At 42.7% G+C, this 12,239-nt stretch overlaps 1 protein-coding gene across 1 annotated transcript in view; it reads left to right on the top strand.

Annotated features, from left to right (window-relative positions):
- Positions 1-3,262: 3,262 nt before the first annotated feature.
- The window catches only part of GTF2B (general transcription factor IIB), a 55,824-nt gene continuing 46,847 nt past the window's right edge, over positions 3,263-12,239 (top strand). Inside the window, exon 1 of the mRNA XM_021666428.1 lies at positions 3,263-3,399. Coding sequence (XP_021522103.1) covers positions 3,278-3,399 — 122 coding nt within the window. The 5' untranslated portion in view covers positions 3,263-3,277. The remainder of the gene's footprint in view (positions 3,400-12,239) is intronic.

The raw sequence follows: 12,239 nt of genomic DNA, 5'->3' as shown, positions 1-12,239 counted from the left end.
AGAAAACCAAATCGAACAGCACATTAAAAAGATAGTATTCCATAATCAGCTAGTATTTTTCCCAGGGATGCAAGGATGGCTCAACATATGCAAATCAATAAACATATAACATAAACAGAATTAAGGACAAAAACCATATAATTATCTCAAAGATGCAGTAAAACCATTCAGTGAAATTCAACACCCCTTCATAATAAAAAATAAACTAGGCATAGAAGAGACATACTTTAACAAAATTAAGGCCATATACAACAAACCCACAGCCAACACTATATTTAATCTGGAAAAGTTGAAAGCATTCCCTCTCAGAACTGCAACAAGACAAGGATGCCCACTTTCAGCAATTTTATTGAACATAGTACTGGAAGTCCTTGCTAGAGCAATCAGGCAAAAGGAATAAAAAAGTAAAAGGCATCCAAAATGGGACTGAGGAAATCAAATTATCCCTGTTTCCTGATATGACCCTACATTTAGAAAACCCTAAAGAGTCCACCAAAAAACCCTTAACTTGATAAACAAATTCAGTAAAGCTTCAGGCTACAAAATTTACATGCAGAAATCAGTTGCATTTCTATACACCAATAACAATCTAGCCAAGGACTAAATCAAGAAGGTAATCCTATTTACAATAGCTACAAAAATAAATAAATAAAATATCTAGAGATACAGTTTACCAAGGCGGGGAAGATCTCTATAGGGAGAACTACAAAACATGGATGAAAGAAATATAGATATTACGGCTGGGCGCAGTGGCTCATGTCTATAATCCCAGCACTTTAGGAGGCCAAGGCAGGTGGATCACTTGAGATCAGGAGCTCAAGACCAGCCTGGCCAACATGGTGAAACCCTGTCTCTACTAAAAATAGAAAAATTGTCTGGGTGTGGTGATGCACGCCTGTAGTCCCTGCTACTCAGGAGGTGGAGGTTGCAGTGAGCCAAGATAGTGTCACTGCACTCCAGCCTGGGTGACAGGGAGAGACTCCATCTCTCTCTCTCTCTCTCTCTCTCTCTCTCTCTCTCACACACACACACACACACACACACACACACACACAGTACAAATAGAAAAGCATCCCATGCTCATAGAATGAAAGAACTGAGGGCCGGGCGTGGTGGCTCACACCTATAATCCAAGCACTTTGGAGGCCAAGGCGGGCGGATCACCTGAGGTCAGGAGTTCAAGACCAGCCTGACCAACATGGTGAAACTACATCTTAAAAAAAAAAAAAAGAATGAAAGAATTGATATTAAAATTACCATATTGCCCAAAGCAATCTATAGATTAATAAAATCCCTATCAAATTACCAACATGATTTTTCACAAAACTAGAAAAAAAATTCTAAAATTCATATGGAACCAAAAAATATTTACCAAAATAGCCAAAGCAATCCTAAGCAAAGAGAACAAAGCGGTAGGCATCACATTATCTGACTTCAAATTATACTACAAGGCTATATTAACCAAAACAGCATTTTGTTGGTATAAAAATAGACACAAAGATGAATGGAACAGATTAGAGAAGTCAGAAATAAAGCTACAAACCTACAACCAACTGACCTTTACAAAGTCAAAAAATACATACACTGGGGAAATGACACTCTATTCAGTAAATGGTGCTGGGGAAAATTGGATAGCCATACACATAAGAATGAAACTGTACCCCTGTCTCTCAGCATACACAAAAATTAACTCAAGTTGGATTAAAGACCTAAACATAAGACCTGAAACTAAAAATTTTATAAAAAGGAAAATCTCAGGCTGGGCACGGTGGCTTACGCCTGTAATCCCAGCATTTTGGGAGGCCAAGGTGGGCGTATCACCTGAGGTCAGGAGTTTGAGACCAGCCTGACCAACATGGTGAAACCCCATCTCTATTAAAAATACAAAAATTAGCCAGGCATGGTGGCAGGTGCCTGTAACCCCAGCTACTTGGGAGGCTGAGGCAGGAGAGTCACTTGAACCCAGGAGGCAGAAGTTGCAGTGAGCCAAGATTGCACCACTGCACTCCAGCCTGGGTAACAAAACAAGACACTATCTGAAAAAAAAAAAAGGAAAAACTCTTCTGAACATGACCTATGCAAAGAATGTATGACCAAGTCCTCAAAAGTAAATACAACAATAACAAAGATAGAGAAATGAAACTTAATTAAACTTAAGTGCTTCTGGGCCAGGTGCAGTAGCTCACTCCAGTAATCTCAGTACTTTGGGAGGCTATATTAACCAAAATATCTGAGGCAGGCAGATCACCTGAGGTCAGGAGTTCGAGACCAGCCTGGCCAATATGGTGAAACCCTGTCTCTACTAAAAATGCAAAATTAGCCAGGTGTGGTGGCATGTGCCTGTAATCCCAGCTACTTAGAAGGCTGCGGAAGGAGAATCGCTTGAACCTAGGAGGCAGAGTTTACAGTGAGCCAAGATCATGCCGTTGCACTCCAGCCTAGGCAACAAGAGTAAAACTCCATCTCAAAGAAAAAAAAAAGTGGGCAATGAATATGATCAGACATTTTTCAAAAGAAGATGTACAAATGGCCAAGAGGAATGTAAAAAAGTGCTTAATGTCACTAATCATCGGAGAAATGTAAATTAAAACCATAATGAGATACTACCTTACACCAGTCAGAAAGGCTATTATTAAAAATGTCTGAAAACAACAGATGTTGGTGAGGATGCAGGAAAAGGGGAACGCTTATACCAAAGAGGGGAAAGAAAATTAATAAAAACAACATAATGTGAGATTAAAGCAGGCAAAGAATTGTCTGTAAGAAGGCCCTCCTGGGGGCCCAAGTTTAGGAGCAATATTAACCTCCTCTTCCTTCCTTCTGCTGAAGATTAACCTTATCTGTTCTCAACATTCCTGGTAAGTTAAGTTCCTGTTTTTCTGGCAGAGCAGCTGCAAGGACACCACACAGATAAGCTAAGTTACAAACATGTTTTTCAAGATGTAAGACATGTCACGAGATGAGACGTGTCAAGAATGATTAACTGCCTTTGTGCCCACTTGTGTAAACCTACTTCCTGCTTTGTATTTTCACGCCCTTAAGAACGTAAAAGAAGCCCGTTCTCCTTTGTCTGTCGCTCAGCCATTTTGGACGTGATCCGAGCTGGGGCAGTGTGCACTTAAAATAAATCTTTTTGCAAACTCACTGGTCTCTCCAGTCTCTGAATCCCACTACATTTCTGAGGGCTCATCTGAGATTGGAGACCACAGACTTGCAGTCTCATTTGCCTGTGGGGCTGGGACCCGGGGCCAAGGGAAACTGGAGACCCTGGGTGCCCATGGGAGACTTCTCCCAAGAAGGAGATCGGCTCTCCCGAGTTCCGGGCCCTCCCCGGACAGCGCCATGGAACCCGGAAGGGGCTGCAGAACGACTTTGGAACAGCGTGCTTCAGGAACCACAGTAAGACATCTGGGGCTCAAGAGAAAAGGAAGGGAAAGAAAGAAAAGGAGGTCCAGAGCTTCAGTCACCTTCTGGGGAGGTGATTAGTAGTCCTACCCAGTGGGACTGGGGGAAGCGAGAGCGGCTCACCGACCCAGATGAAACATACTTCACCCGAACCTGCACAGCTCCTGGGGAGTGATGAATAGTCCCGCAGGGCTGGGGGAAGCAAGAGTGGCTCGTCAACTCAGAGGAAACTCACATACCCACCAACATATGGAGGAAGAGGCAGAGGAGGTGAAAGTGTGTGAAAGAGAGGGGTCTGGGAGAAGCCAACACAGGGAGTGACGTGTGGGAGCTGCAAGTTCGAGCAAAGTGTGGGGCCAGCCACAGCCAGGGGTCATCCTGCATAAGGCTGACAGGAGCTGCCCTACAACTGCAGCAGTTGTAACGGATTAAGGTACTCTCCTAGCTAGAGCGAAGCCTCAAACACCCCCTCCTACTCAGATCTGAGAGATGGTTAGGGAAAGGCTGAGTGATTGTGCATTGTAAGGGAGGAGATGGGAGGAAAGATGTCAAAACCAACTCCATTGGAGTGTATGCTGAATAACTTTAAGAAAGGTTTTGAAGCAGATTATGGTGTCAAACTAATTCCTCAAAAATTAAGAACTCTGCTAGCTAGAGTGGCCTTCTTTCAATGTTGGGTGGCCGGCCGAAGGGACAATAGATCGCAGGTGGTTGGCCACGTGTATAGTGTAGTAACTGGGGTCAGAGGACCACCTGGGCATCCTGATCAATACCCATACGTTAATTCCCGATCAAATGTGGTTAAAACACGCCCTAAGTGGCTACAGCCTTGTCAGGCAACATATTGTAAGACTAGTGGCTCGAGCAGAACCAAAGGCAAAGAAGGAGACCACAATGCCTACTATGCAGAAAGTGGAGAAAGGAGATCAAGAAAGGAAAAAACTGGTCCTGCAAGCCCCTCCAAAATAGAGAATCTCCACCCCCTTATATACCAATATATCCATCTTTGGCTAACCTGAGGCAAGGTGAAGGTCAAGCAGCAGGAGAATCAGGCTCAGAGAGAAGTGGCACGCCCTTGGTGAGGAACAAAAGGGCATACTTGTGCAGCCCAAGGAAAAGAAGAGGGACAATTACCCTAGCCAGTTCCAGTCTGGTTGTACCCAAGCCTTACAGATGCCCCTCCAACAGACTAGGTCACAAATGTACCAGGACACTGAGGGTCAAGTCAGAGGCAGAGAAAGGATCTTTACCCATCAGCCCTTCTCCACCACTGACCTAAATTGGAAGCAGCACACTCCCTTCTATACAGAGAAACCCCAAGCCATCACTGATTTGATGCAGTCTATTTTCCTAACTCACAACCCAACATGGGCAGACTGCCAGGAACTTCTATTGACACTGCTGAACACAGAGGTGCAGCACAGAGTAACCCAGGCAAACCTCCAGTATCTAGAGAGAAATACCCAAGCAGGCACAGTTGATGCCCAATGATGCGCAGAGGACCATTACCCAGTGACAGATCCCCAGTGGGACCCCAGTGAGGCAGAAGGGTTGCAGCATCTACTGGCATTTCGGGAGGCACTCCTAAATGGAATAAAGGCAGGAGGGAAAAAGGCCCTGAATATGGGAAAAATTTCAGAAGTTCGCCAAAAGACAGATGAGAGTCCAAGTGAGTTCTGAGAGGCTATGTGAGGCATACCAACTCTACACCCCATTTGACCCAGAGGCAGCAGGAAATCAATGCAAAGTAAATGTAGCATTTGTTAGTCAAGCACAGAATGACATTAGAAGGAAGCTTCAAAAATTAGAAGGGTTTGAAGGCATGACTGCCACTCAGCTCATACAAGCGGCCCACAAAGTGTTCATTAACTGAGAGAAGGAGTTGAAAAGGGAAGGTAGGAGGGAAGCAGATCGGAAGCTTAAAACGAAGGTCAATCTGCTAGCAGCAGCCCTTACAGACAGGGCAAATGCAACGAGAGGGCGTGAACGTGGTTGTGGGCAAGGGAGCAGTTCAACTTGGGAAGATTTTGACAATCGGCCTAAGCCAGAGAAAGATCAGTGTGCATGGTGCAAAAAGAGGGGACACTGGAAAACTGAGTGCCCAGAAAGGGAAGCAGGCGACAGTCATGAGAACCAGAAAAAGGCACAGAATCAAAAGGGAGACCACCATGCCCCAGAGGAGCAGGATGCCGACCTAATCAGTCTGGCGGAAGCCAAATGTTATGAAGACTGAGACAGACCGGGTTCCATCTCTTTAGGCACCCAGGAGCCTATGGTCAGGATAGAGGTAGGGGGCCAAGAAATAGATTTCATGGTAGATACAGGTGCTGAGCACTCAGTAGTAACTTAACCAATTGGACCATTAACAAAAACACGTGCCACTATAATTGTAGCCACCAGAACGGCAGAAAAGAGGCCTTTTTGCCAGACAAGGAGGTGTGTTATTGGAGGATGGGAAGTCCAGCATGAATTCTTATACCTTCCTAATTGCCCAATCCCCTTGCTAGGAAGAGACCGGCTCCAAACACTGCAGGCACAAATCTCCTTTAGACTAGAAGGGAATGTGACGTTAGATTTTACCCAGCCCAAAGCGATGGTGCTGGCCCTAACTGTATCACAGGCAGAAGAGTAGAGGCTGTACATGAAGATAAGGCAGAAGCCAGACCATCCCTTAACCCCAGAGGAAGAAATCACATTAGTCAGACTAACAGATGAATTTCCAGAAGTCTGAGCTGAAAATAACCCGCCTGGGCTGGCTGTAAACCATACCCTGGTTGTAGTAGAACTAAAACCAGTTGCCACCCGTCCAGCTTCACCAATACTCCTTGCTTCGAGAAGCCATTAGAGGTATATAGGAAGACAGAAAGAGACTCCAAAAGTACGGTATCCTAGTGGCATGTCAATCACCCTGGAACACTCTACTCCTACTGGTGCAGAAGCCGACACCTACTGGACGAGTATATGATTACAGACCAGTGCAAGATTTGTGAGCCGTGAATGGGGCTACAGTTACTATTCATCCAGTAGTGCCAAATCCCTATACACTAATAACCCTTATTCCAGCAAGCACAGCCCAGTTCACTATCTTAGATTTAAAAGATGCCTTTTTCTGCCTCCACCTGGCACCAATTAGCTAACCATTATTTTCCTTCCAGTGGGGAAATTTTCAACTAACTTGGACCAGACTTCCACAAGGGTTTAAGAACTCCCCCATAATCTTTGGAGAGGCATTAGCAACAGACCTTAAAGCTTACAACCCACCTCTCAACAAAGAATGAGTCCTATTACAGTATGTGGACGATCTTCTTTTAGCAGCCCCAACCCTAGAGGACTGTCACCAAAGGACACAGAGTTTACTCCACCTACTATGGAAGGCAGGATATAAAGTATCAAGGAGAAAAGCTCAAGTCTGCCTAAGGAGAGTCAGCTACCTGGGATTTCACCTAAGTCAAGGGAAACGAAGATGAGGGTTGCCCCAGATAAAGGCTGTCTGCAGCCTTACAACCCCAACCTGTAGGCGTCACGTAAGAGAGTTTTTAGGAGCAGCAGGGTCCTGACACAACTGGATTCCAAACTTCTCACTTAGAGTGAAATCCTTATATGAAGCCACAAAAGGTGGGGAATAGGAAACTTTCCTATGAAGAACTGAATAGGGAAAAGCATTTAAACAAGTTAAGCAAGCCTTGACTGAGGCCCCAGCTCTAGGACTGCCAGATATGACTAAACCTTTCTTCTTGTACATTCACGAGAGGAAGGGAATGGCCATCAGAGTATTAACGCAAGTCCTAGGATCCTGGCACCGCCTGGTGGCCTATCTATCCAAATGGCTAGATGTAGTGGCAAGAGGATGCCCCCCGCATCTTAAAGCGTTGATTGCCACTGCCATGCTGGTAAAGGAGGCAGGTAAATTAACCTTGGGGCAACATTTAACTGTGCAAGTGCCGCACTCAGTCCTAACATTGGCTGCCAAACCCAAGAATGACTCGATACCTAGGGCTCTTATTTGAGCACTCTCGCATAACTTTAGAAACCATAAAGACCCTCAACCCAGCCAACCTGCTTCCCATAGAACCAGGAGCCCCACTCCATGACTGCATAGAAACAATAGATGAAGTGTTCTCAAGTCGAAAGGATCTCACAGATCACTCCCTCCAGGACCCAGATGTAGACTACTTCACCAATGGGAGCAGTTTCATAGCAGGAGGGAACCGATGAGCTGGGTATGCAGTAGTAACCTTAAACTCAGTAGCAGAAGCCCAGTGTTTGTCAACAGAAACATCAGCCCCAAGGACAGAACTAATAGCCTTAATTAGAGCATTATTACTGTCAAAAGACAAAAGAGCCAACATATACACTGACTCCAAATATGCATTTGCAACCTTACATGTGCATGGGTGTATCTATAAAGAAGGAGGGCTCCTAACAGCAGACAGTTGAGATTGTGAAAGGATTATAGTTACTGGTATGACAGTATGATGACAAGAGTGAAAGGTCAAGGTAAGGTAAATCACAAGTTAAAAGAAGTCGACCAGGTGCAGTAGCTCATGCCTGTAATCCTAGCACTTTGGGAGGCTGAGGCGGGCAGATTGCCTGAGTTCAGGAGTTCAAGACCAGCCTGGACAACATGGTGAAACCTCTCCCTACTAAAATACAAAACATTAGCTGGGCATGGCAGCAGGCGCCTGAAGTCCCAGCTACTCAGGAGGCTGAGGCAGGAGAATTGCTTGAACCCAGGAGGCAGAGGTTGCAGTGAATCAAGATCGCGCCACTACACTCCAGCCTGGGTGAAAGAGTGAGACTTAGTCTCCAAATAAATAAATAAATAAATAAATAAATAAATATAAACAAACATCCTACTTTAGCTGAAGCCTCAGTACTATACCTTCTAAACATCGTAAGTCCATTTTCTGTATAAATTCCAGAAATGACTTAATATCAAACCAGTTTTACAATTATTCTTAAGTATTCTGCTCACCCATACATACAAGAAAGAATACAAAACTCATGAAAACTGTTCAGTTTTTAAAAATTCTTCTCTCTGGAATGTCTTTATCCCATTGAAACAGTAGTGTCATGCTCCATGCTGGGAAGTGGTCATTTCAAAGGCTCATGACATCATGTTTATTGGCCAATAACCAATCACTGAATACCAGGCATGCTCCAGCTTGAGTCCTTTGCCCTTGCAGTTCCCTCTGCCTGGAATGCTTTCCCACCAGCATGCACCTAACTACCTCAGATCTTAACTTAATTATCACTTCAGGGGAACTCATCTGTAAATCCTTGCTCTCTCCATTTCCTTTTCCTGCCTTATTTTTCTCCTTAGCACTTATCACCATCTAACACACAATATGCTTTTCTCATTTAATTTATCGTCCATGTCCCTTCCTAATATACATTTCATGAGGATAGGGATTTTTACGTTCTTTTCACTGCTGTATCTCCAGTACCCAGGCCAGAGTCTGGCATGTAGTAGACCACTCAATAAATGTTTCTTCAATGAATGTATTCCTGCCCATTGAGGTTGGCCCTTAAAATACCATCATTGCTATTGTTTCTTAGTTTTGTTTATAACCTTGGGTATCTTTTTGGCCAATGTCTTTCACTTATTAATACTTTCCTGAAATGCCAAACATTGCTCCTAAAACTGCAAATACAATTAGCATGTCTCAGAGTCACTTAAGCCAGGTTGCTAACACATCTTTGCTTAGGGCTTCAGCTAATCAATAAAATGGGACTCTGTGTGACCTCTTGAAGCCCAGTGCTATGATACAGGACTCAACACTGCACTTAGCTCATGGGGCTCCAAAACAACTAGATTCAATAGAGGCATATTTAAGCCATGTTGTGCCTACATACATACCCATATGCACACACACGCACACCAAAAAAAGCTTGGAATTTGCTATCTTAAAAGTCAGGAATAGCCAAAGATGATCCTAAATGTATATTAATATGAGAAGGGGTAATCATATGAAGGTACATCTAAAATATGTCAGGCGAAGTAGAAGTTAAAATGAATGAGGAGGAACTTTCTGTACAGCCAAGAAACTACCTCAAAGAAATATTAAGAGGAAGAAAAACTTACAAAATAATATCATAGCATATGACTTTAATAATGTAAAAATAAATGCAAAATATTATTCTATATTCCTGTATTCTATATTTCTATTAGCAAATAAGTTAAAGATACAGCAGTTACTAAGTGCAAAGGAGAAAAATAAAATACAGAAGGAACATATAAAATGACAGGAGAGGACTGAAATACACTTTAGCAATGTTCTCACAGTGTTTTATATAAATAAATGAAGTGTTCAAAATTTTTAATTGAATAAATAAAAAGTCAAAAAGGCAGGAATGGTACATCCCTCTTCCTTTTGTTTGGTAAGCAGATATTTCTAATCAGGGTTTGGTTCTAGGTCTACAGTGATATTGAGTGGATGTCTCAGTCAGCCCCTGCTGCCCAAATATGGGAAAATGGGCACTTTTTTAGGAATGATGCTGGCCACAGTGTAAATTAGTGCATCTCTGACAGGCAATTTCACAATACTGAACAAAATGTTATCTGCATATGCCCTTTGATTTCCTGGTATTTACCCTTGGAACATATAAATGTTCACAAGAATGTTCACAACAGCATTGTTTATAATACCAAAACACTGGGCCTGGTTCAGTGGCTCATGCCTGAAATCACAGCACTTTAGGAGGCCGAGCTGGGTGGATCCCCTGAGGTCAGGAGTTTGAGAGTAACCTGACCAACATGGTGAAACCCCATCTCTACTAAAAGTACAAAAATTAGCCGGGCATGGTGGCGTGTGCCTGTAATCTCAGCTAGTCAGGAGGCTGAGGCAGGAGAATCACTTGAACCCGGGACGTAGAGGTTGTAGTGAGCCGAGATCACACCACTGCACTCCAGCCTGGGCAACAAGAGTGAAACTCCATCTCAAAAATAAATAAATACCAAAACACTGGAAACAACCAATTCCTCCATTATTGGGGTGTAACAAAATAGATTATGGCATCTAGTCAAAGAATTTGGTCCCACTCTGCTCCCTGAAAAAAAAAAACTGTTGAATGTGATCTGTTTTTATAAATAAGACAAAAATGCATAAATAGATTAATATGCATGGGTACAATATGAATGCATTTAACATAGATTTGAATAATGCAAATTAGATATTAGGTCATATGAAAATAATAATACAATTTTTTCTGTGCTTGGAAGTTTCAATAATTTAAATATCCCCAAATAAAATATTTGTTTAAGAAATATTTGCTTAAAAAAATACTAGCAGTCCCTGGCCAGGCACAGTGGCTCACACCTATAATCTCAGAACTTTGGGAGGCTGAGGCAGGTGGGTCATGAAGTCATGAGATTGAGACCATCCTGGCCAACATGATGAAACCCCATCTCTACTAAAAATACAAAAATTAGCTGGGCATGATGGCACATGCCTGTAGTCCCAGGTACTCAGGAGGCTGAGGCAGGAGAATTGCTTGAACCCAGGAGGAGGAGGTTGCAGTGAGCCAAGATGGCACCACTGCACCCCAACCTGACAACAGAGCGATACTCCATCTCAAAAAAAAAAAAAAAATACTGGCAGGCCCTGTGCTTGCTTACACAATTGCAACAAGATAGTGTCACAAGAGCTGTAAACATCACTTTCTTCTGGCCAAGGTGTTGATGTGGGAAGGAGCATGGGAAGGTCAGGGAACTGAATGGACTAGCTGTATGGGTACAGCACTGATGCCCCAGTCCTGTTTTCTGGCATACTCTTTTTTTTCAGGAAATGGGAATAGCTGTCTACAATGCTCAATGAAAGATATTAAGAAGATACATAATCTTTCTCTTTCCTTATCTCATAATAAATTAAGTGAACCAACATATTTCCATGTTATTAAGTCCAAGTACTTTTGAGTTGCAAATAAAAGTACTCAAAGTTATGAGCTATCATGGCCTAATTTAGTTATGTGAAAAGAAGACAAAACTAAATTCTCATTAACTTGAAGTGTGGCTCATATCACATTACTCTGAAACAAATTTTATGAAAATTTGAAAGAACCAAATATATCTAGTTATTTTAGATATTTAGATGTGGAACCATCTACCTTCGTGGGGAATTTTCAGGATGTCTATTTTAAAATCAAACTGCTATTGACCTTGGGTTTCAGGAAATTTTTTTTTTTTAAGGATTGGTTTCTACATAACAGCAAAGAGAGCAGAAAGATATAACCAACCCCTCATTTGCAAAACCGACAACAATGTAGACTACAACTACAATTTAACATAACTGAAAGTATAAACATAATAACCCATAGACATGTTTAAGTGAACAGTTGATGAGAGTGGTATGAAAGTAGTTTGGTTAGTCAAAATACTGAATTTAAACAGATGAATGCAGCCAGGTGCAATGGGTCACGCCTGTAATACCAGCACTTTGGGAGGCCAAGGTAGGTGGATCACCTCGAGGTCAGGGGTTTGAGACCAGCCTGACCAACATGGTAAAACCCTGACACTACTAAAAATACAAAAATTAAACAGGCATGGTGGCACACATGTGTAGTCCCAGGTACTCAGGAGGCTGAGGAAGGAGCATCACTTGAACCCAGGAGATGGCGGCTGCAATAAGCCAAAATCACACATCACTGTACTCCAGCCTGGGCAACAGAGTGAATAAGACTCTACCTCAAAAACAAAACAAAACAGATGTATGCAAAAAGTAGCATGAACTTTCATGCAGCTTTTATACTGCATTTGATGCAAATACCATAGAATAAAGTCATTTAATTCAGTGGAAGATGGCTAACCATTGTGTGTTTTAATAGCAAATGTACAT

The sequence above is a fragment of the Aotus nancymaae genome, unplaced genomic scaffold (genome assembly GCF_030222135.1).
Source record: "Aotus nancymaae isolate 86718 unplaced genomic scaffold, 86718_ANA_hifiasm-v0.15.2.pri h1tg000007l, whole genome shotgun sequence".
NCBI lineage: Eukaryota > Metazoa > Chordata > Mammalia > Primates > Aotidae > Aotus > Aotus nancymaae.
Note: the sequence above shows the minus strand (reverse complement) of the source record. Positions and strands in the feature narration are given on the sequence as shown.